Consider the following 22550-nt stretch of genomic DNA (forward strand, 5'->3'; position numbering starts at 1 on the left):
TGTGCTCAAGTCTTAGTGCATGGTAGCTGCTTAAAACACTTTAGTTTTTCAATTCATCTGATGCTGGTCAAAAGAAAACAGAAAAACCCTGCCAACGGCATGTTTCTGACAGTTGATAATTCATATGGCCTTTCTTGGAAATTTAAGCAAGGGTGAATTAAGTATTTGAAGCTGCTGCTTATCTACATTTCTTTGTCTTTTTTTGGGGGGGTTGGTACGTGGGCCTCTCACTGTTGTGGCCTCTCCCGTGTGGAGCACAGGCTCCGGACACACAGGCTCAGCGACCATGGCTCACGGGTCCAGCTGCTCCGCGGCATGTGGGGTCTTCCCGGACCGGGGCACGAACCTGTGTCCCCTGCATCGGCAGGCGGACTCTCAACCACTGCGCCGCCAGGGAAGCCCTCTTTGTCTTTTTTTTTGGGTATTTCTCACTAACTAAATTGAGAAAGAACTTATAAAATTGTTGGTTCTTTCTTCTGCCTCCTTAGATTTATCTTCCATATTGCTGCTTCTCCCATTGTTCTGTGGGAATGCTGATCATTTTTGTGGCTAACAGGCTTGACAATCATCAAATAAGCATAAACCCAGACAGGCCTGGTCTATATAGGTAGTGAGAAAATATATAGCTCTTAAATGAGCATCCAAGGCATACGGGCCAGGGAAGCCTGTGGCCTCAAGTTCTCATTCATGTATTATTTCACAATCATAGGACCATCTACCTTTGAATCACCTCACTTTTCCACTTCTGATATTCTCTAATCTTCTCACACAGCAGTTGCACAGAAGAGCTAAAAGGAGATGCTTCTGACTAAAAGTTTCTCTCAGCATTTTCTGTACCTCTTTCCTCCCTTCCCTCCTCCCATGGAGGCCTGCAGGTAACATGCCTCCAGAGGTACTCTGGTTTCCTTGTAAGCCTTGCATATTGGTATTGGTTTGTTGTTTTGTTTTCTTGTAAAGTCTGATTTCCATATCATAAAAGTTGGAAAGTGTTTCCCTCTCTTCCATTTTTTTGAGAAGTCTATATAAACTGGTACTCTTCTTTAAATGTTTGGGGGGAGTTTATCAATGAAGCCATCTGGCCTGGAATTTTCTTTTTTTAAAATAAATTTATTTATTTTTGGCTGCATTGGATCTTCGTTGCTGCATGTGGGCTTTCTCTAGTTGTGGTGAGTGGGGCTACTTTGTTGCAGTACGTGGGCATCTCACTGCCATATCTTCTCATTGTGGAGCATGGGCTCTAGGCATGTGGGCTTCAGTAGTTGTGGCACACGGGCTCAGTAGTTGTGGTGCACAGGCCTAGTTGCTCTGCGGCATGTGGGATCCTCCCGGACCAGGGCTCGAACCCGTGTCCCCTGCATTGGCAGGTGGATTCTTAACCACTGCGCCACCAGGGAAGTCCCTGGAGTTTTCTTTGTGTGAAGATTTTCAACAATTAATTTAGTTTCTTTATTAGGTATAATGATATTCAGATCATTTATTTAAACATTTAGCTGTTTATTCTTGAGTGAGCTTTGGTAATTTGTATTTTATTAATTGCTACTCTGTTATTTTTTTCCTTCTCCTTGCTTTGGGTTTAATTTGCCCTTCTTTTTCTAGTTTCTGAAGTTAGAAGCTTTTAAATCATTGATTTGAGACCTTCTCTTCTATTTTAACATGTAATGTTGGTGTGTGTGTTAAATAGCATGGTTGGGATGGTCAAGAAGGACCTCACTGAGAAAGTGATGTAGAAGCAAAGACCAGAAAGGAGATGACAGAACATGCCAGAGAACATGCCATGTCTGAGGGGAGAGCACTCCAGGAAGAGGCAACAGCAAATATAGAGGCTTTGAGGAAGGAGGGTCAAGTATCTAACAGGAGTGTGAATGGTATAGAGCCTTTTAGGGCCATGGTAAAACATTTGGCTTTTACTCTGAGTCACATGGGAAGCCATTGATGGGTTTTGAGTAGAGGATTGACATGATCTAACTTTGGTTTTAGCAGGGTCTCTCTGACTTCTCTGAGGAAGGATAGAAGCAGAGGGACCCCTTAGGAAGCTGTGGTTAGCAGAATAATGTGCTGCCCCCACCTCCAATCTTCTAATTCCTGGAACCTGTGAATATGTTACCTTATATAGCAGAAGGGACTTGGCAGAGGTAAATAAACTAAGGATCCTTAAATGGTTAAATTATCCTAGATTATCCGGGCGCATCCCCAGTATAATCACAAGGGTCCTTATATGAGGGAAGCAGTGGTGTTGGTATCAGAGAAGACATGTGGGATCCTCCCGGACCAGGGCTCGAACCCGTGTCCCCTGCATTGGCAGGTGGATTCTTAACCACTGCGCCACCAGGGAAGTCCCTGGAGTTTTCTTTGTGTGAAGATTTTCAACAATTAATTTAGTTTCTTTATTAGGTATAATGATATTCAGATCATTTATTTAAACATTTAGCTGTTTATTCTTGAGTGAGCTTTGGTAATTTGTATTTTATTAATTGCTACTCTGTTATTTTTTTCCTTCTCCTTGCTTTGGGTTTAATTTGCCCTTCTTTTTCTAGTTTCTGAAGTTAGAAGCTTTTAAATCATTGATTTGAGACCTTCTCTTCTATTTTAACATGTAATGTTGGTGTGTGTGTTAAATAGCATGGTTGGGATGGTCAAGAAGGACCTCACTGAGAAAGTGATGTAGAAGCAAAGACCAGAAAGGAGATGACAGAACATGCCAGAGAACATGCCATGTCTGAGGGGAGAGCACTCCAGGAAGAGGCAACAGCAAATATAGAGGCTTTGAGGAAGGAGGGTCAAGTATCTAACAGGAGTGTGAATGGTATAGAGCCTTTTAGGGCCATGGTAAAACATTTGGCTTTTACTCTGAGTCACATGGGAAGCCATTGATGGGTTTTGAGTAGAGGATTGACATGATCTAACTTTGGTTTTAGCAGGGTCTCTCTGACTTCTCTGAGGAAGGATAGAAGCAGAGGGACCCCTTAGGAAGCTGTGGTTAGCAGAATAATGTGCTGCCCCCACCTCCAATCTTCTAATTCCTGGAACCTGTGAATATGTTACCTTATATAGCAGAAGGGACTTGGCAGAGGTAAATAAACTAAGGATCCTTAAATGGTTAAATTATCCTAGATTATCCGGGCGCATCCCCAGTATAATCACAAGGGTCCTTATATGAGGGAAGCAGTGGTGTTGGTATCAGAGAAGGAGATGTGATCGTGGAAGCAGGAGTTGGAGTGATGTGGCCACAAGCCAAGGCATGTGGGCAGCCTCTAGAGGTTGAAAAAGACAAGGACTGGATTCTCCCCTAGAGACTCTGGAATGAACAGTTATGCTGACACTTTGATTTTAGCTCTGTAAGACCCATTTTAGACTTCTGACTTTCAGAACTGTGAGATAACACATATGTGTTTTAAGCACAGGTAGTTTTGTGATTATGTTACAGTAGCATAGGAGACCAAAACAGAGGCAAGAGTACAGTGGAAGTGGTGAGCACTGGTTATAGGGTCTGGATATATTTTGAAGGTAGAATTTACTGAAGGACTAGTTGTGAAGTGGAGGGGAAAGAGAAGAGTCAAGAAAAATTCCAGTTTTTATTTTTTTGCGGTACACATGGCCTCTCACTGTTGTAGCCTCTCCTGTTGCAGAGCACAGGCTCTGGACGCGCAGGCTCAGCGGCCATGGCTCATGGGCCCAGCCGCTCCGCGGCATGTGGGATCTTCTCGGACCGGGGCACAAACCTGTGTCCCCTGCATCGGCAGGCGGACTCTCAACCACTGCGCCGCCAGGGAAGCCCAGAATTCCAGGGTTTGATCCTAAGTAGCTAGAAGGATGGAGCTGTCATTTATGTTAATTTTGTGGTGCTTGTTAGACATGCAAGAAGCAAAGTCAAGTTCAGGAAAGAGGTCTGGATGAAATATATAAATGTGAGATCCATTACCACATACATGGTGCTTAAAGTCATGAGACTTAATAAGTTCACCAATGGAATGTGTAAACCCAGAGTAAAAAGGTCTGAGAAATAAAACTGGGGTTCCCTAACATTTAGAGTTTGGGGAGATGAGCAGTATCCAGCAAAGGAGATTGAGGAAGTGTTATTGACCAGAAGAGCATTAGAAGCTGGCTCTGTCTTGGAAGACAAGTGGGATAAGTATTTCTAGGAAGAGTGATTATTCATGTAAAATGGTTGTAGAATGTGACCTGAGAACTGATCCTTGGATTGAGCAACATATAGAGATCACAAGTGATCTTGGGCAAAGAAGTTTAGGTAGAAATTTAGGAGAGATAAGCTTGACTGGAGTGGATTCAAGAGAGAAGAGATAAATTGAGTATAGCAAGTTGACAGCTCTTTCTAATTAAATGTAAGGATTATGGAGACATGGGGTGATAGCATGAGGTAGATATGGGGTTGAGAATGTTTTTTGCTTTTGAGTTTTAGTCGGGAGCATTTTTCTATGTTTAGCTGATGGAAATAATCCAGTAGAAGGGAAAAACTGGTAATAAAGAATAGAGCAGAGAGAATTGCTAGGACATTGTCCTGGAGTAGAGGAGAAGAAATGAGATCCAGTGGACAAGTGGCAAGGTTGGTAGGAGCATAGATAGGAACATTCATAAGTAAAAAGAGGTGAGATAGAGCATGTGGCATGGAGGCAGGTAAATGGATAGGTGCGGTGATAAAGATTGTATAGACATTCTCTTTTGATTGCATTCATCTTCTCATTTAAATAGGAAGCAGAACTATAAGCCGAGAGTGATGATGCTGGCAGAAGTGTTACAGGTTTGAGGAGAAGGTATGGAACAATTACTCTTTTAGGGTTCAGACTTGAGGAGAGGAAGAGACTGATTGGACTAAGGAAATCTAGTTCTCTTGCTGTCCCCAACACTATGAGTCCACTTGAAGTTGAGTGATCAAGATTTTAAAGGAGTTCCATTCAACATGGTTCAGAGCAGGAAATCATGAATTTTATTTTAGACATGTTTATTTTGAAATGTCTGAGACATCTGAGTAGAGCTGTTGGGTATGTAGCTAGGAAATGACTTAGGGGCTAAAACGAATGGTCTGGGTTGGAGATGTGGGAATAGTTGGCAGATGGGTGGTATGTAAAATCATATGATGAAATTGCTCACAGGTGGGAGAAGTGTAGAATGAGGAGAGAAGGTAGCATAGGATCAGGCCTTGAAGAACTTCAGCATTAGTAGAGGAAGACAAGACAGCAAAAGAGACACAGAAGTAGTAACCAGAATGGTGGAAATGAAACAGAAAAAGTATCTGACAGAATCTAACATCCAGACCTGATAAAAACACTTTGTAAACTAGGAATAGAAGAAAATTTCCTCAGCCTGATAACATCGTACTTAATGATAAAAGGCTGAATACTTCCCATTAGGATCAGAAACCAGACAAGAATGTCCTGTTCAGTGTTGTACTGGAGGTCTTAGCCAACAGTAGCATTTAAAAAGTTGCCATGGTATATATGGTGGTAGTGCATCGTTTGGGGCTCTCTGCAAATTTAATGAGCAAGAATAGTGACTCATTAATTTATAAGTGAGAGTAAACTTTTCCCTCTAGTTGTTTCCTAGGGATTTGTAGGTCACCTTAGGTAGGCTGTTGATGTCTTACCCCATTTTCTACCGGTATTTTAGTGTTCTCCTTACTGATTTACCTAACACTATATATACTTCATCTGTCATGTATATTTAAATACAGATGTAAATGGAGAATTTTCTAAGACATGAGGAATGTTCAGTAAATGCATAAAGAAACACGTTCTTTTAGGCTTATTTTTAATTTAATTCATTATGTATCTGGAAACAATCTTATTTAGCACATAAATATAAGTGTGAAGTGAAGCTATAACTTTATTTTTCTCCAAATAGCCCGTATCAAATGTAGAAATATGCCATTCCTCACTGATTTGTGATGTCACTGTTATCATACACTGAATTCTGCTCTATGATAGGGTCTGTTTTTAGACTATTCTTTTCAGTTACTTTAGCTTTGTATTACATTTTAACTCCTTTCATTACTCTTTTTTAAAAAAATATTTACTTATTTGGCTGCACTGGGTCTTTGTTGCGGCACACTGGATCTTCATTGCCGCGTGCAGGATCTCTTTTGGTTGTGGCATGTGAGATCTTGAGTTGCAGCATGCGGGCTCTTAGTTGCGGCATGTGGGATCTAGTTCTCTGATCAGGGATCGAACCTAGGCTGCCTGCGTTGGGAGCACGGAGTCTTAGCCACTGGACCACCAGGGAAGTCCCTCTTCATTACTCTTGCTCTCTATCCCTAATATCTTTTTGCTAATTCTCAGCTATTTACTGTTCCAGATTAATTTGTGAATAAATAGGTCAGTCTTCCTACTCCTAAACATGGACTGTGTTTCTATTTATTCACATTTCTTTAATGTACCTCAGAAAAATTTTGGCATTTTTGTTACTTCAGTCCTCTGGGTTTCTTTACAGATTTAATCCCACATATTTTCTATTAATTGCGTTCATGAAGAGCTAATATTCCCCTCATTTTATGTTCTGTTTTCTGGTATATAGAAACGTTACTCATTTTTATATTTATATTGTCTCTAGCTAACTTAATGAAGTCCTATTAATTCTAAGAGTTTTTTCAGTTAACTCATTTAAGTTTCCTAGATAAAGATGATCTACATTGAGAAGTAATTTTGTCTCCTTTCTAACAGCTTTTTTTCTCTAACAGCTTTTTATTATTATTTCCATTTCCCATTTTATTTCATTAGCTAGAAAGATCATTATTATTTAACTAATGGTGACAGCAGGTGTTCTGATCAATAACATCTTGATTTTTAAGGTAATGATTCTAGAGTTTCACCACTAAGTATCATGTTGGATAATTATTTGAAGTAGGATGTTAAGTATCTTTCTATTCCTAATTCATCAGAAATTAGTATTTATCATGTCCTTTGTAAGCAGTTTTGTAATCAGAATGAGAAAATTCACCTTAGACGAGGTCCTTTTCCTCCATTATATATAAGGTATTACAGAAAAAAGAGAGCAATTTTCTCTTTGTAAGGGAAAATTATCTTAATATGTAAGACATATAATTAATTCCCTGACCCGTGTTTACTTGGCTCTCTTAAGAAACATTTTCTTCACCCAGATTTTCTTACAAAGTCTAGCTCCACACTGATTCATTGATACATTAGTGAATTAATGAGTTAATTAATGAAGAGTAGTCCACAATGTTGAATATACCAAACATCTTTGAATCTTCCAATTTAAATGGGTGACTTGTTGGGTATATAACATTATATTTCAGTAAAGCTGTTTTTTTTTTTCCCTAAAGTAGTTACTTTTTATTATTCTAGAAGAAATTACTTTTTAAACTTAATAAATGTTATACTTTCTGTGAAGTTATTATATGTCAAATACAGTTATCTCCGAAAAAAATATTTTTTTTTCTGTACTTTGAGAATGTACCCAGAACCTAAAATGCCAAATGTTCATCACAAGATAAAGAATGGTGGGTGACTGGAACACACCTCGGTATCGTATAATCAGAATAGTGATGTGCATCTATAAGATGGAATAATGAACAGTTAATGTTTTTTAACATACATTTAATGATATGGAGAAGTATTTAAAAGAAGAAACAGGAATAGTCAGTTTTATGTAGCATAAAATTCTAATTATGTATTTTTTCATTTGGCACACATAACGTGTGTATGTGAGGGGAAAAAAAGCCTGGAATATAATGTCAAAAATTGTGAAGAGTTGTTATCACAGGGTGGAGAGATTAGAGATACTTTTGTTTGTTATCATCCATAGTTCCAGTGTATTACTGTATTTCAGATGTATTACTTCTCCATTCACATGTAAAGCCTGTTGTTTAATACTTCTCTACTTCATTTTTGTAACTGTTAACAGTGGAGCATGTGGTATCATGCGTCCTCATGAAATGCACAGGAGACAAAGCATAGACACTGTGCTGACCAAATTGTCTCACTTGTCTTATTTTCATGACTCTGAAAGAGTAAACAATGAACTTTAATGTCTTTGCAGGTTATCAATGCTGCATTGGCTTTAGCAGCAAAACCACAGAGTAAACTGGCCCAAGAGAACATGGATCTTTTTAAAGAACAGTGGGAAAAACAAGTCCGAGTTCTCACAGATGCTGTCGATGACATTACTTCCATTGATGACTTCTTGGCTGTCTCAGGTAATGAGCTGATTCCCCAGAGAAGTATGTGAGGCTGTGCATAAGTACTTTCACCTAAGTTACAATAAGGGGCCATCAAAATGCCCCCAAGTATGGGCAGGTAAATTATTCTAGCAATAATATTGTGCTGATTTTCATTTTAATTAAAAGCAGCAACAACAACAAAAAAAGCTACCACTGACTCCTGAGCAGTGGGACTTGGAGTTGTTTCCCTTGTTATGGGGCTGGTCTTGATCTTAGAAGTGTGAATTAGTAATCTGCCTGGCAGAGGTTTTTCTCTGTTTATATAGAGTAAGATCTTGCAGCTGTGACCTGTACAACACCATAGCCATCCACCCCTCTTGCTGCTGCTGTGTTTAGAAAAAACACCTGTGTCCTGGCTGTGGTTATTTGTTATGAGCCTATGAGACTTAGGAGGAGGGATTCCCAACATCATAGCTTTAGTTTCTTTTGTAAAAATTGTTCCCCTTGGAAAGCTTCTCTTTCTCTCTCCCTCAGAAAAGATCGTAGTTTAACTGCCTACTTTTCGAAAGACTCTGTCTGCATGATGCACAGATAGAAAACAGAGAGGAAATATTTAAGTACCTTTTAATTATGAACTTACAAAAAATAAATCTGGGTAATTGACCTCACAAAAACAGTTGATTTCATTATATAAACATAAACTGGTAATGACATAGTAAATTGCATTCATATAGAAAATGTCTGTCAACTGCAATTCCCTGTTTATCGCAGAGATAAGTTTCAATCCATCTTTTTAGAGTTGAGCAAGTATAAATGCATTGTCCATTTAACAGGCCTCTGCTGCCCTCGGCTGCACTGCTTGCTCTCTGGAGGTGCCAGGTTTCCTGAGGCCAGTGGCTGTGGGCAGAGTCAACAGCTGGTACTTGTAGGGCTGAAACTACCTGTCACCCCAGGGAACCACAGTTTGGAATGTGGGAGATGTGAGTGGCCATGGGGCTTGAAACAGAAGCGGGGCTTAAGCACATGCACAGCACAGTCCTCCAGCAGTGACCTATATAAGGTGACAGCGTGTTCTGCATAATAACGTTCCCCTGTGTCTGCTCGCTCTCCTTGCGGTTGGAGCTTTGGCTCTACTTGAGATAGTGGGGAGCAGGCAATCCGTAAACTGCAAAACAAGGGGGTAAACCATGCTGCTGCAGGACTGCCAAATTGCAGGTGCTGGTACTTTAAAACAAAAAACCCATTTGTAAGCACATCTTTGCAGGTGCCAAAAATGCAGGAATTGCTTTTTTGGGAAATCTTGGCCTTCTGTTGTTTTCCCCAGTGAAGTACTGAATTCTTCTTTTTCATAGATTTAGAGAAAAACACTCCACTTTCACAGCACACTTTTAAGCAAACAACAAATTCTGATATCTAAATACAAAGCCCCCCTCCAGAGATAGATATTACATTCCTAAACTCACTTACCAAGTAAGGCTTGGTCTCAAGGGGTTTTCGGGCCTTCTTATAGCAAAATAAAATGTAATAGAATCAAATGTCCCTCATGCAACATTCTTCAAATCAGAGAACAAAAGGGATTTTGCAGTAGCATTTAGTGGGATCCAGGCAGTATCTTTAGGGTATATGACATAAAACAGAAGAACAGTAAAGAGAAATCAGATTCTTTAACAGATACACTTTTGTCTGGTGAGTATGTTCAATTTTTTTGCAAATGTGGGAAAGTAGAAGAGTTGACTTGATGGAAAGGAGTTTAGACAGTTTCTATTTAGCAAATAAAAACACAGAACAGCCCTCTCAGAAAGTGGTGGTGCTTTCAGAGCATCTGAATTTTAAAGATCCACTTTAGTGTGTTTCTCTAATGTTTTGTCACAGACTTGCTTAGCAGTGTCGAGTAATTAAATAATTAACAGGACAAGACTGTTATTCACAATTCCTTTGATTTTTATGGTGTGCTTTTTAGGGGCATGGGATGAAGGAAGAGACAAGCAGATACCTGTGCAGAGTTCTACTGGATTGACCAGTTAATTTTTAGCATTCAGACTCCTTTATACCCTTATGCACTTACCTCACCCATGGCAGCTTTAGCACTTTTTATGTGGCAGACTAGAGATGTCTCTCCATCTCACCTGATACACTGGCTCTCATTGAGAGGAATCCCATTTTCAACCGGGCAGGCCCCCACTGATCCCCAGTCCTTGGCCCTTGTACAACTCACAGCCTCTCTAGAGGTGCCCCGTGGATTGGAGAGCAGGCGTCATCTGCAAGTACTGTGTGCAGTCTTTATACCAGAAGCTGAGATCTGCCCACTCCTATTACCCAGAGGCTCAGTAGTCTGTCAGCAAGGTGGGCATGTTTCTGAGTAAGTGCCCAGCACAGGGTCTGGCTTAATGTTGGTGGACTTCATAAAATTTTATGTAATGAAAAGTAAGACTGCTGCTTGACTCCTTGGAGTGGTGGTGTTTTACTGTGTCCTGGGATATTGTGGCCCTATGGCAGTGTGATAGGTTTTGAGGAATAGTTCTAGTAATGATTTTTCACCATCAATCCCCCTTGAAATCCCTGGGGCCTGTGTGTTTGCTGTAGCCCTGCCCACTCATGAGAATCCATCCAAAGGGAAGTTACTTAGGGGATAGGACTGAAAGGACCCTCTGCTGCTCTATCTCCATTGTTCCTGGATATTCTGTCCCATTGGTTCCAGAAGTTCCCTCATGCTTATTACAAGTTATATCCTAAATTTGTGGCTCAAAAATTAATGGTCATCTTGTGTGTAACCTGGTAAAGCCATTAAGACCCTGATGCCAGTGTTTCATGAGGCTGCAGGGCAGGGGGAACTTGAGTCACTGTGTATCAAATATGCCAGTGGCACTTGAAAATAGAGAGGGACATGCAAGCCATCTCCTGGGGAGAGAGAGCGGGACCCCTGTTCCCCAAGCTGTTCTATTCAGAAGGTTGCCTTGTAAATATTGGAGGTGGTTTAGGATGCTACAGAGCGCTCAGCAAACTGTGAATATATTTATATGGACCGATCCCTTAAGGACAGTGGTTTGAAATTTATCAAAGCGATAAAGACTGTTTGAATTTCATTTGAATTGTATTTGATAAACATTTTCCATGGAAATGAAATTTACTTTCTTATTCGTTTACTCTGCTTTCATGTGGAAGTTCTGATCCTCCCCACACACACACACCTTTTTTTTTAAGTTGCAAGTGGTTGGTTAGAGTGGTTCTAGTCGGGTTTATTACTTTTCTTTACCAAGTGCTCTTGGAAACAAGTAACATAATGCATTAGATACTTTGGGGCAACACACAGGAGTAGTAATTTGTACTCTTTCTTCTTCATTGTCAGTGTGCTCAAATAATTTGGTCTGATTGGTCTAAATAAAAGGATTTTTGTACCTAATTTTTGTTTCTGTGTTTAATCGCAAAAATCCAAAACTGAAAGTAAGGTAAGGAAGTGGTGAAGTTAGTTTGATTTCTGACTCCCATGCCCCCTAGCTTGAGCAAGTCACTCAATACTTCTGTGCCTGGTTTCCACATTAATTAATAGTGATTTTTAAAAAGTGGTTACTATAGAGTTAGTTAAATGTCAAGCACTCAGAATCTTTCCATAATATTAGAGTAAGTTCTCTATATAATGTATTAATATTATCATCTCCTGTGTATGCATAAGGCTGCACTGATAAAGATATCCAGAGCAAGGGGAGGGCGGAACGGGCCCTGTTAGACATTGTGGACTGAAGGCTTTCTGGAGAATGCCAGTTGGCTTGGTTCTGGAGGGCAATTAGGCATCATACATCTACTTTATACATATATGCCTTTTGACTTAGTATTCCCATTGCTAGAAAATTTCCCCAGGGATGTGTACATAGATGTTTGCCAAAATACCTGTACAAGGATGTTCACTTCAGCCAAAATGCCTAAGAGAAGACTGGATAAATGAATGATGGCCCCTCCGTCTGTTCAGTAGGGTACGGTACAGCCATTAATGTGGATGAGGAAGATCTGTGCAGGCAGTTCTAGAAAGATTTTCAAATGAAAATCAGATATGTTAACGTCCATAATGTGATCCCTTGGAGATAGACTGTTGTATGTGTGTGTGTAGGGTTTTTTTCCTTTTAGAAGCATCTACAGATACTGTATTAAACAATCAGTTTTTAATGGGGTACAGATTGGTGTGTCTACTCAAAATGGAGCCATGCTGAGTTTACTTGGAAATTCAATTAAGGTAAAGTAACTTATGGTTTAAGTTAGTTGTGGGTACCTCCAACCCTCCCATATTTGCACATGTCCAGTGGGAACTCACTTCTCCCTTAGGGCTCAAGTGTAGAGAGCAGGTTGTTGTGTCCTGGGTATATAGTGGCCTCAGCTGGCTGGGGCTTTCCCAGTGAAGGTGGAAAATGTTACTTTAGTCAGCTTCCTGAAATAGAAGCCTTCCTTGGTGGCTAAAGAATGGCAAGCTCTTCCCTGGTTTGGGTTCAGCTGGAAGAAAACCTGTATAAATTCAAGGAGATCTAAATTGATTTGTAAAAACACACTTACCTAGATGAAGGTTAACAAATCCTTGGTGGAAGTTTGGGCTACTTTGTTTAATGAATGACAAAGAATGCTATACTTCATTGATTCTAAGATGTGCTTTCCGTCCCCTGGTATTAACAATCCTGATACCAGGATGAGTCTTAAAAATCAGTGATATGAGAAAACATTGGTTCATAGTTTCATTAGCAACATCTTTTCTTTCCTTTTTATTCCTTTCCTTCCCCTTCCCCAAATGTTAGATTCAGTAAAAGCAGCAGTTTTTAACCTAAGGCCTAGTATGGTAGGCAGGCTCAGTACCAGTCTGCTTAGTTTAATATGTAGAGAGTTTGTATATAAAAGATGTTTCTGATCTAAACATGGGCTCTAAATCCATTTATTCTTATAATTGGTTCACATAGTCCTCCTAAAATTGGTTTATGTAAAAAGTTTAACACGCTACCTCTTTCAGTAGTGTAATGGTGTAAATTCTAGCAAGTCTCCTAATTTTTGAATTAGCACATGCTAAATGATGGTCTTCTTACCTATCTTGTGGTAATTCACTTTTCCCTTCTGCAGTAGAAATTGTTACTATATTTTGGCTTTCCCTGGAAAGATATTTATTTTAATTGATGAATTTTTATATTTTAAAAAGACTTTTAGAGCAGTTTTAGGTTCACAGCCAAATTAAGAGGAAGGTACAGAGACTTTCCATCTACTTCCGGCAGCCACACACGCACAGCCTCCCCCATTATCAACATCTCCTACAACAGTAGCACATTTGTTACAACTGATGAACCTACATTGACACCTCATTATCACCCAAAGTCCGTAATATACATTCCTGTTCACTCTTGGTGGTATATACTTCATAGGTTTGGACAAATGTATCCATCATTGAGTATTTTCACTGCCTTAAAAATCCTCTGTGCTCCACCTATTCATTCCTCCCTGCTCCAACCCCTGGCAACTCCCGAGGTTCCTGCATGTCTCTTCATAGCTTAATAGCACTTTTTTTTTTTTAAAGTTCTGAATAATATTCCACTGTCTGGATGTACCACAGTTTTTCATTTCACCTACTGAAGTATGCCTCGATTGCTTCCCAGTTTGGGCAATTATGAATAAAGCTGCTGTAAACATCTGCGTGCAGGTTTTTATGAGGACTTAAGTTTTTAGCTCCACTGCATAAATACCAAGGAGTGCAATTGCTGGATCATAGGTAAGAGTATGTTTAGTTTTATGGGTGCAAGTCCCTTCCTGCAGTCTCTTGGGAACTACAAAATGAAGGGCCTTATGCCCGGAGCCTAGAGGGGATCTTGAAGCCCAAAGGCAGGGCATTGTGGTGGCTCTATTCTTTGCTGAATCCACTAAGTATCACTTGCCTCTGGCTCCCCTTGAGATAAGAGGAAATAGCATCGTGACCACTAGACACTGTCATATATAACTTGACTGAGTATGTTAGCAGAGGCTGTGAGGGAAGGGTAATGACTTTGGAAGGGAATTAAATCAGGAACCAGTCTAGATAATGACAGGTCAAAGCATAAGGTAACCAGGGATGGCAAAGAAATGACCAGGTGTGTTTCTTTCTTTCTTTCTTTTTAAATTTATTTTATTTATTTATTTTTGGCTGTGTTGGGTCTTCGTTGCTGCATGTGGGCTTTCTCTAGTTGCGGTGAGCGGGGGCTACTCTTTGTTGCAGTGCACAGGCTTCTCACTGCAGTGGCTTCTCTTGTTGCAGAGCACAGACTCTAGGAGTGCGGGCTTCAGTAGTTGTGGCCCGTGGGCTCAGCAGCTGTGGCTCGCGGGCTCTAGAGCACAGGCTCAGTAGTTGTGGTGCACGGGCTTAGTTGCTCTGCAGCATGTGTGATCTTCCCGAACCAGGGCTCAAACCCATGTTCCCTGCATTGGCAGACGGATTCTTAACCATGGCGCCACCAGGGAAGCCCCAGATGTTTCTTAAACAGATTACATTTGCCCTAATTGTCCTGTCTCTTCCAGAAAAACCAGAACCATTAGTCTTTCACCTATTGTGCCAGGTACTTTCTTGGTTTAAGGAAGTGAGCATGTCTTTAACAGACACTGCTTCTAAGAGTTCTTACCTGCCTTGAAAGCTCCTTTCCAAGCTGGAAGGAAATGGGCAGGCAATGACCCGGAGGCTTTGTGTTGCTCACTCACCCACCCCCCCCATGGATTGTGGGCATCCCTGTCACTTGGGCTGTCTGTTGGTAGACTCTGCAGTTCCTGGTGGTGAGAACATTCCCTTTTCTATGACTAGACAGCTTAACAGGAGTCAAGGGTTGCCTCAAATAACACAACAGGCCCACCTGCATCCCATGAGTGGTTTACTGAATGTTTCGCCTCAGGGGCGGTCCCTCAGCGCCCTCCAGAGGGGACTTTAACCTGCCTTCCAGGGCCTTCTCCCGTTCCAGAGCTGTCCTGGCATCTTGGTAGCTTGTCTGAATACCATCGGCATCTACTGGAGGGGAGGGGCAAGGAACTGGGAGAATAAGACCTTACAGTGAACCTTTTCTTCTAATTTAGACTTTGTTTGGGATGTAAAACCAGTGAAATCATTTAAGGGAAGGAGAAATTATTAAGGATTCTGTGATCTTGAATTTTCCGCCTGGCTTAAAACTGTGCCTTAAAGATGGGCATCTCTGTCTCTCTCTTTTAAACCTGGAATAAAGATTGTTATTCTTGGAGGTGATTGCAGGTTGAGTTTCTGTGGGACAGTTAATCTGGTCTCTTGAGTGAAATGATACGTGTAAAGCTTTTGGCACCGTAGCTGGCACAGGTGAGTTGTTGATGAATAATAGATGCCAACTAGTTGTCCCCTTCTAGTGGAAGGCCTCCTCCCTCATTCAGCTTTTTTTTGTTTGTTCCTCAGAGAATCACATTTTGGAAGACGTGAACAAATGCGTCATTGCTCTCCAAGAGAAAGATGTGGATGGGCTGGACCGCACAGCTGGTGCGATTCGAGGCCGAGCTGCTCGGGTCATTCACGTGGTCACCTCAGAGATGGACAACTATGAGCCAGGGGTCTACACAGAGAAGGTGCTGGAAGCCACCAAGCTCCTCTCCAACACAGGTGCGGGGGCTTCCTCGTGCTCCCCACACACAGATGGCCTGGTGGCCAGGCCATCCAGTTAGTTAGGAAGTAGGACGCTGGGACTCAGTTCGGTCTTAGGACAAGAATTCTAGAAGGTATGTCAGATTTGTGAGAAGTTGGTCAGCCACGTTAAGGCCTCACAAACACATTTCCTTCATGTGTGTCCCACGATTAATAATGGGAGTTATTTTAAGATGAACGTCTGAGTTATATCTCCTGTCAGTGAACACAGTAAATTAAGGAGGGTCCCATTCTAGCAAGGCCCCAAGTTAATCCCAGTTCTCAACCATGTAAATCCTATGTTGCAGAATCTGCCCAGAGACAAAGAAGATGATTTGAGTCTGTAAAATACAGCATTTGATTTATTTCAACCATAAATACTTTTCGCATAGGTAGAAGCATAGGCTCTTCATCATGCATCCTGCCTCTTTGTGTCTAACTGAGGGATTTAGGGAGGGCTGGTAGAGCAATGATGTTTGCAGGGCCAGCAGGATCTGCCATGCTTTCTTCTCCGCAGTCATGCCACGTTTTACCGAGCAAGTGGAAGCGGCCGTGGAAGCCCTCAGCTCAGACCCCGCCCAGCCCATGGATGAGAACGAGTTTATCGATGCCTCACGCCTGGTGTACGACGGCATCCGGGACATCAGGAAAGCGGTGTTGATGATAAGGGTGAGTAACTGCATTTCAGATGTTTTAACAGCTTCTTTCTTATCATTTGCTAAACTTGAGCAATGCATCATTTTGGAACTCAGCAGATGAGTGGCAATATATTAAAACCATGAATCTAAAAGCTGTTAGAATGAGATATATTTAATTACGTTGTCTAAAATGACTTTTAGTTGCAAGTTAGAGCCCAAACTTGGGCTGAGAAGGGGAGCTAGTATGAGTTGGCCGTGACGATTTACTTCAAGTTAAACAGTCGCCACAGGGGCTTCCCTGGTGGCGCAGTGGTTGGGAGTCCGCCTGCCGATGCAGAGGACACGGGTTTGTGCCCTGGTCCGGGAGGATCCCACGTGCCGCGCAGCGGCTGGGCCCGTGAGCCATGGCCGCTGACCCTGCGCGTCCGGAGCCTGTGCTCCACAACGGGAGAGGCCACAACAGTGAGAGGCCCACGTACCGCAAAAAAAAAAAAAAAACAACAAAAAAAAAACAGTCGCCACAGATAGGAGGCTTCCGTTTGAGTTAGAGGGAAACTACAGAAAATAAAGGCTCATCAGTTAATTTCAGAGAAGGGAGTATTTCCTTAATGCAGGTTGAAGCTCTTCTTTACATGGAGCACCCCTCGCCTCAAAGGTGGCAGGCAGGCAGGATGCTAGAACCCCAGGGTTTTGAGGGTGAGAATGAGGGGCTGTGGCAACTCCCGGGCTCGGGGCCAAGCGTTGAGCCCTCTCACCGTAGCTGAATGGAAGTGCCACCTGCTCTGGGCCCCATGTGACCCATCCTGTCTGAGGCAGCAGCAGTTCTCACCATCTGAGACAATGTCTAGGGCCCCCTGTGGATTAGCACGCACAAAGGCGTTTTGAGAAACTACTGACTCCTCTGTGATCATCCCCAGTGTGCTGCGCTGGGACTCACAGCTGCCCTTTCCATAGCAGTTGATCCCTCACATGCTGTTCTGAGCATGAACAGCTCTGGAAGCTGGGAGCAGGGCCTGTGCCAAGCTCCCCCAGGCTCACCTGGACCTCCCCCAGGCTCGGGCCATCCCTGCCATAGCCACAGAGCCAGCAGTTGGAATGCAGGGTCTGCCTGCTGAGTAGACAGCTGCTTTGCTATGCTGACGATCTAGTCGGGTCAGGGGAGTTTCCGTTACACCTTCATGGGTTGCTAGTCAAACCTCCCAAGGTAGGCAGGGGTTCTGTCCCACTTTTCACCCTCTCAGCTGGAAACAGAGGCCATTTCTGAGGCCGGTGCATTAGGCTGGACCCATTCTGTATGCAGTGTAGAAATGCTTGGGCAAGACTGCGTTTCTCTCTGGGGTGAGGAGGAAAGAGAACAATTCAGGGATGGCCTGGTTGGCTGATGGCTGTCCCCGCAGGCCCAGGTCACCTGGACATGCTGGGGTGTGGCGGGGGAGAGCTTGGGGAGCCTTTTTGCTTTCTTCACGGCTGCTGCTGTGCTAGAGAGCAACCCATGCTCAGCAGGTCGTAGCCGGTTGAATGCAAGGTTAAACCCAGCAGCCAGATCTCAGTGGTGTGAAGGGATCCCTGGGTCAGGTGTACCAGTGGTGGTAAAACGCAGCCCTATTTTTCCAAAGTTCTTTGCATACTGACAGACACTTAGAGAATAGAAGAAATGATAATGAGGAGTCACTGGGTGTTTGAGATTAATGCCTTTGGGGTTTTAAGTGAGCTGGTATGCGCACACTCCAGGATGCCTGCACATTCCAGGGCCTGTTCTGTGGAAGCAGGTCGGGTTGTGGGAAACCACACCGTGGGAACAGGCAGGCAGCTTGGATTCCTCTTCACGTCTGTGACTCTAAGCAAGTTTCCTCATCTTTCTAAGACTCACATGATGGTGTTGATGGTTTTAATGGGATGAAATGGAGGTAACGTGTTCAGCTCAGGGCCTGGCATATAGTAGCTGTTTCTTGCGCACTTACTGCTGTGTCGGAGCGCAAGTATGACAGAGGCCCTGGCAGGCTTGGTGAGATAGAACCTGGGGTGTGGTCAGCTGGGAGGGCCCAGAGCAAGGGCAAAGTAGGTCTGTGGCAGCAGTGGTTTAACTCCTCCCGTATTGTCTTGATTTTAATTCAGGAATCATCCTTCCAACCCCCCCCCCCCAGGCCTCTTGGTTTCTTGATGTCTTATCCTCCCCCAACCTCAACCTCACTTGCCTAGTCTTACCCAGTCCTTGTCATTACCAGTATCTACGTCATCCCAGTGTCAGGTTTCCCCCTTCCATCAGCTCACTGTCTCTGGTGCTGTGACTCCCAACAGTCCTTTGAGTCCATCAGGATCTTCAGCCAGTTGGCCCTCCCCACTTGCAACCCTCACTCAGCTCTTCAGGTCCTTGCCTCACTCCTTTTCTAGCTTTGAGTCTGGTCCATCGGTATAATCTCCTTTGCCCCCTTTTCTGTCCTCTTGTTTGCCTTGCAAAATACAATCCTAGTGAAATTCCTTCTCCTGCTGAGCATGGTGTAGAAAAGTGCAGCCACCCTGACTGGGGTCACCGAACCCAGGACTGTCAGGGGGCCCTTGATGCCATGCAGCCTCGCCCACACAGCCACAGAGTCTGGGAGCATTTCATACCTTCCTGCTTGCCTCCCCATCTGTGCCCCATCCTACGTGTCTGGCCTCAGTGCCTGTTGCACTGAGGATCCTGAGGCAGTTAGAACATCTGCTCCTGGCTGAGCCCGTCCCCTGCACTGGGTCCCATTCTCTCTTCCTCCAGCACCTTCCCCCCAGCATACAAACATGCCATTATTTCTCCTGTTATAAGAAAATCTCCTGGCCCCTCAGTCTCCTTTGCTGGTTTATCCTCATCTTCTCAGCCCCTTACCACTGGTACACCCTGTAGCACCACTGGTACACCCTGTAGCACCACTGGTACACCCTGTAGCACAGTTTTTCACCTCTCCCTTTTCTGACTGTACTCATTCCCCTGGTGCATAAAGACGTGAGAAAACCAGCAAGAGGTTGACTCTTCTGCGGTCCACACTCATCTAGCCACCTTGCCTACTGCCTCTCACTTGTCTAACAGGCTCCTCAAGCTTATTATTCCCCAAAGTGAGCTCCTCATCTCTCTCCACCCTGTTTACTCTTATCAGTTGATGGCAAAACTGTCTTCCACTAGCTCAGGCCCAGACCTGGGATTCACCTTTGATTCCACTTTTTGTCTCAAACCCTGAATCTGATTTATCAGGAAATCCTGTTGGATCTACCTCTACAATAAGTAGAAACTCTGAACACTGTTCCTACCGTGGTCCAGGCCACCAGCATCTCTCACCTGGATTCATGCAGTTGCTTCTCAGCCAGTCTCCCTATTTGCATCCCTAGGTGCCTGCAGTCTCATCCACAGAGCACCCAGGGTGATCCTTTTAAGCTTCAATTAGATCACGTTATCTACTGCTTAGTACTCTCCAAAGGCTGCCACGTCACTCAGTCCTTACACTGGCCCACAAGGCCTTCAAGGAGCTGAACCTGTCACCTCTCTGACCTTATCTCCTACTGCTCCCCTGCCTTTGCTCCCAGGGCTTCAGCTGGCACTGTGCCATAAGGGCAGTGAGCTGAGCCCTTACTGTGGCCTTGCCATTCATCCAGTTCCCCAGGCCTTTCTGTTGGTGACTCCGTCCTGCTGGAACACTCCTCCCCTAGGTACCTCCTGTGCTCCCACCTTCATTGCCTTCAGGTCTGTGCTCCAATGTCACCTTCTCATGAGACCTTTCCTGACCACTGATATAAAATTACAATCCTCCTCTACTGCTTACTTATAGCACTGATCACTTTCTAATAGGTCATGTGATTCACTTTTGTCATTTTTCCCATCAGAATACATGTGAGAGCAGGGATTTTTGTCTGTGTCATTTTGTACCTTCAGCACCTAGAACAGTGCTTGGCACACAAATATTCAGTGAATGAATGAACGAATAGGAGATATTTGGTTTTCTCGGCAAGAACAGTTCTTGGGTCTGTGATGGGCTATCGAGGAAGGTGGGGAAGTGGAGATCCTGTTACGAGGGCATCCCTTTGACAAAGCTCCTCCACAGACTGAGGCTCAAGTGTCTGTGACCTCAGGATTAAAATGGCGAATGGCAGCAAGACTCCAGGATCTTGCATTGCCATGTGACTCACTGGTTCCTCTAGTGACCCTGGCTGTCCTCACCTCCTCATGGAGGGGCAGGCCTGGCCTTTGCACCTGTACAAACCCAACATACTCTGGGCAGTTTTGGATGCTTCCTCACAGGAAGCCCTTGGGCTGGGCTCGGATTAGGTCCTGGTGCAGATGAGGGACTCGCCTCACTGCCCTCCTGTCACAGGCCGGCCATCTGGGCTCAGAGGCTACCCCAGCTGTTTGCCTGCTGCCCTGTTGCTGATAACTTCTAGAAGATGACATTATGTTTCAAGTCAGCAGCTAATCATGAGAGGCTGGAGAGTGTACAAAATAAGAATTTTATTTTATAATTAAAGCAAAGAGGTAGGACCAGTAATCGGTCCCTTTGGTATTTATTCAGACCTTATCTGCCATATTCTCTCTTTAATAAAAGTAAGTACATAAAAATACATTGCTTATTTTTACCTCTCAAATCAGCCTTTGGTACCCTAAGAGAAGTCCCAGTATTAGTTAATTCATTTAATTTTCTTTTTGTCATAAAATGGGAAAGTTATAAGAATCTGCTTAATGTTGTATGAGACTGCTGTTTTTAATACAGTACCTTTTCCACCCAGGACAACTCTCACCTTTGTCTTAAGATGCAGGTGTTGGAGAAGTACGTTAAGAAGTGAAAACCTTTGTCAAGCAAAGAGTGTTGACTCATTGGTAGAAACTGAAACCCTCAACCCCATGAAGGACCTGTGTCCTTTGGGAAGTGCTGGTGTGGTGCCTTTGCTTGCTGTTTGTTGAACGGCCTGGCACGTGCATGAGCTAAAGCAGGGTCTCAGACAAATATCAAGCAATTTTAACTTTATTCCTCAAGACTGTTTGAAATACTGCAGAAAATTCTGGATGTCTGTACATCAGGCTGTGGGCCCAGAGGGCTGGGGAAGCTGGAGGCCTAGGGTTGTGTTTGACTTGTGATTTCTGTCTCGGTGGCAGACCCCTGAGGAGCTGGATGACTCGGACTTCGAGACCGAAGACTTCGATGTCAGAAGCAGGACAAGCGTCCAGACAGAAGACGATCAGCTGATAGCTGGCCAGAGTGCCCGGGTAAGGACCAAGTTTAACTTGTCCTGCAGACCCTCCCCGTCCCTCTCTGTTCTTGGCTTTTTCTTTTCCAGGAAAACACTCTCATTATTGAGAACACCATTTTTCCTCTCGTTTTCTCTGGCAGTAGGACCGAAGTTATCCTAAGTTGTGGCACCTGCTAGTCAATTGTAGGTTCATCTAAAACATCTTCTCAGCTGTGCCCTGAAGCGTTGGTTTGTGAAGAGCCCTGAGTCAGGAAAGCCCTAGGATCTAGTCAATGCAATGTTTGTTAATAGGACAGTGAAATTCAAAAAAGATTGCTGTCTTTGCCTATCTCAATGATACCATGGGCATGAACTATTTAATTATTCATGGGTTAAAAAAAATAACAGTGGTACATTCAAGAAAATCAGAGCCATTGCATTCATTTAAGTCATTAAATCTTCAATTAACTGCATTTATGTTTTTGGGAGGGTGCCAAGAAATATTACTAAGGAGTCTTTTTTCACCCCTTAGAAGATATTTTGAACAGTGGGTACATCCCTGCTTTAAGCCCCACTCGGTCCTAAGCATTTTGGGAAGCTGAGTGGAGAGGAGCCCAAGGCCCTGAGTCTGTGAGTTGAGGTGGGCAACAGGCCTCCAGGTGCTGCGGTGATAAGGTTTAAATGCTGTCTCAAGTACCTAAAAAGCATACTCTGCAGCAGGTTCTCCTCTGCCTGCCTGCCTTCTTTAAAATTCACATTCTAGGGCTTCCCTAGTGGCGCAGTGGTTGAGAGTCCGCCTGCCGATGCAGGGGACGCGGGTTGGTACCCCGGTCTGGGAAGATCCCACATGCCGCAGAGCGGCTGGGCCCGTGAGCCATGGCCACTGAGCCTGTGCGTCCGGAGCCTGTGCTCCGCAACGGGAGAGGCCACAACAGTGAGAGGCCCGCGTACCGCAAAAAAAAAAAAAAAATCA

General features: G+C 43.5%; 1 protein-coding gene across 1 annotated transcript in view; it reads left to right on the forward strand.

Annotated features, from left to right (window-relative positions):
* The window catches only part of CTNNA1 (catenin alpha 1), a 169697-nt gene that overhangs the window by 142028 nt on the left and 5119 nt on the right, over positions 1 to 22550 (forward strand). The window contains exons 11-14 of the mRNA XM_024752286.1: positions 8011 to 8167; positions 15531 to 15731; positions 16270 to 16421; positions 21504 to 21614. Of these exons, the coding sequence (XP_024608054.1) occupies positions 8011 to 8167; positions 15531 to 15731; positions 16270 to 16421; positions 21504 to 21614 (621 nt within the window). The remainder of the gene's footprint in view (positions 1 to 8010; positions 8168 to 15530; positions 15732 to 16269; positions 16422 to 21503; positions 21615 to 22550) is intronic.

Source organism: Neophocaena asiaeorientalis, unplaced genomic scaffold (genome assembly GCF_003031525.2).
Source record: "Neophocaena asiaeorientalis asiaeorientalis breed wild unplaced genomic scaffold, Neophocaena_asiaeorientalis_V1.1 scaffold204, whole genome shotgun sequence".
In the NCBI taxonomy this organism is placed as follows: domain Eukaryota; kingdom Metazoa; phylum Chordata; class Mammalia; order Artiodactyla; family Phocoenidae; genus Neophocaena; species Neophocaena asiaeorientalis.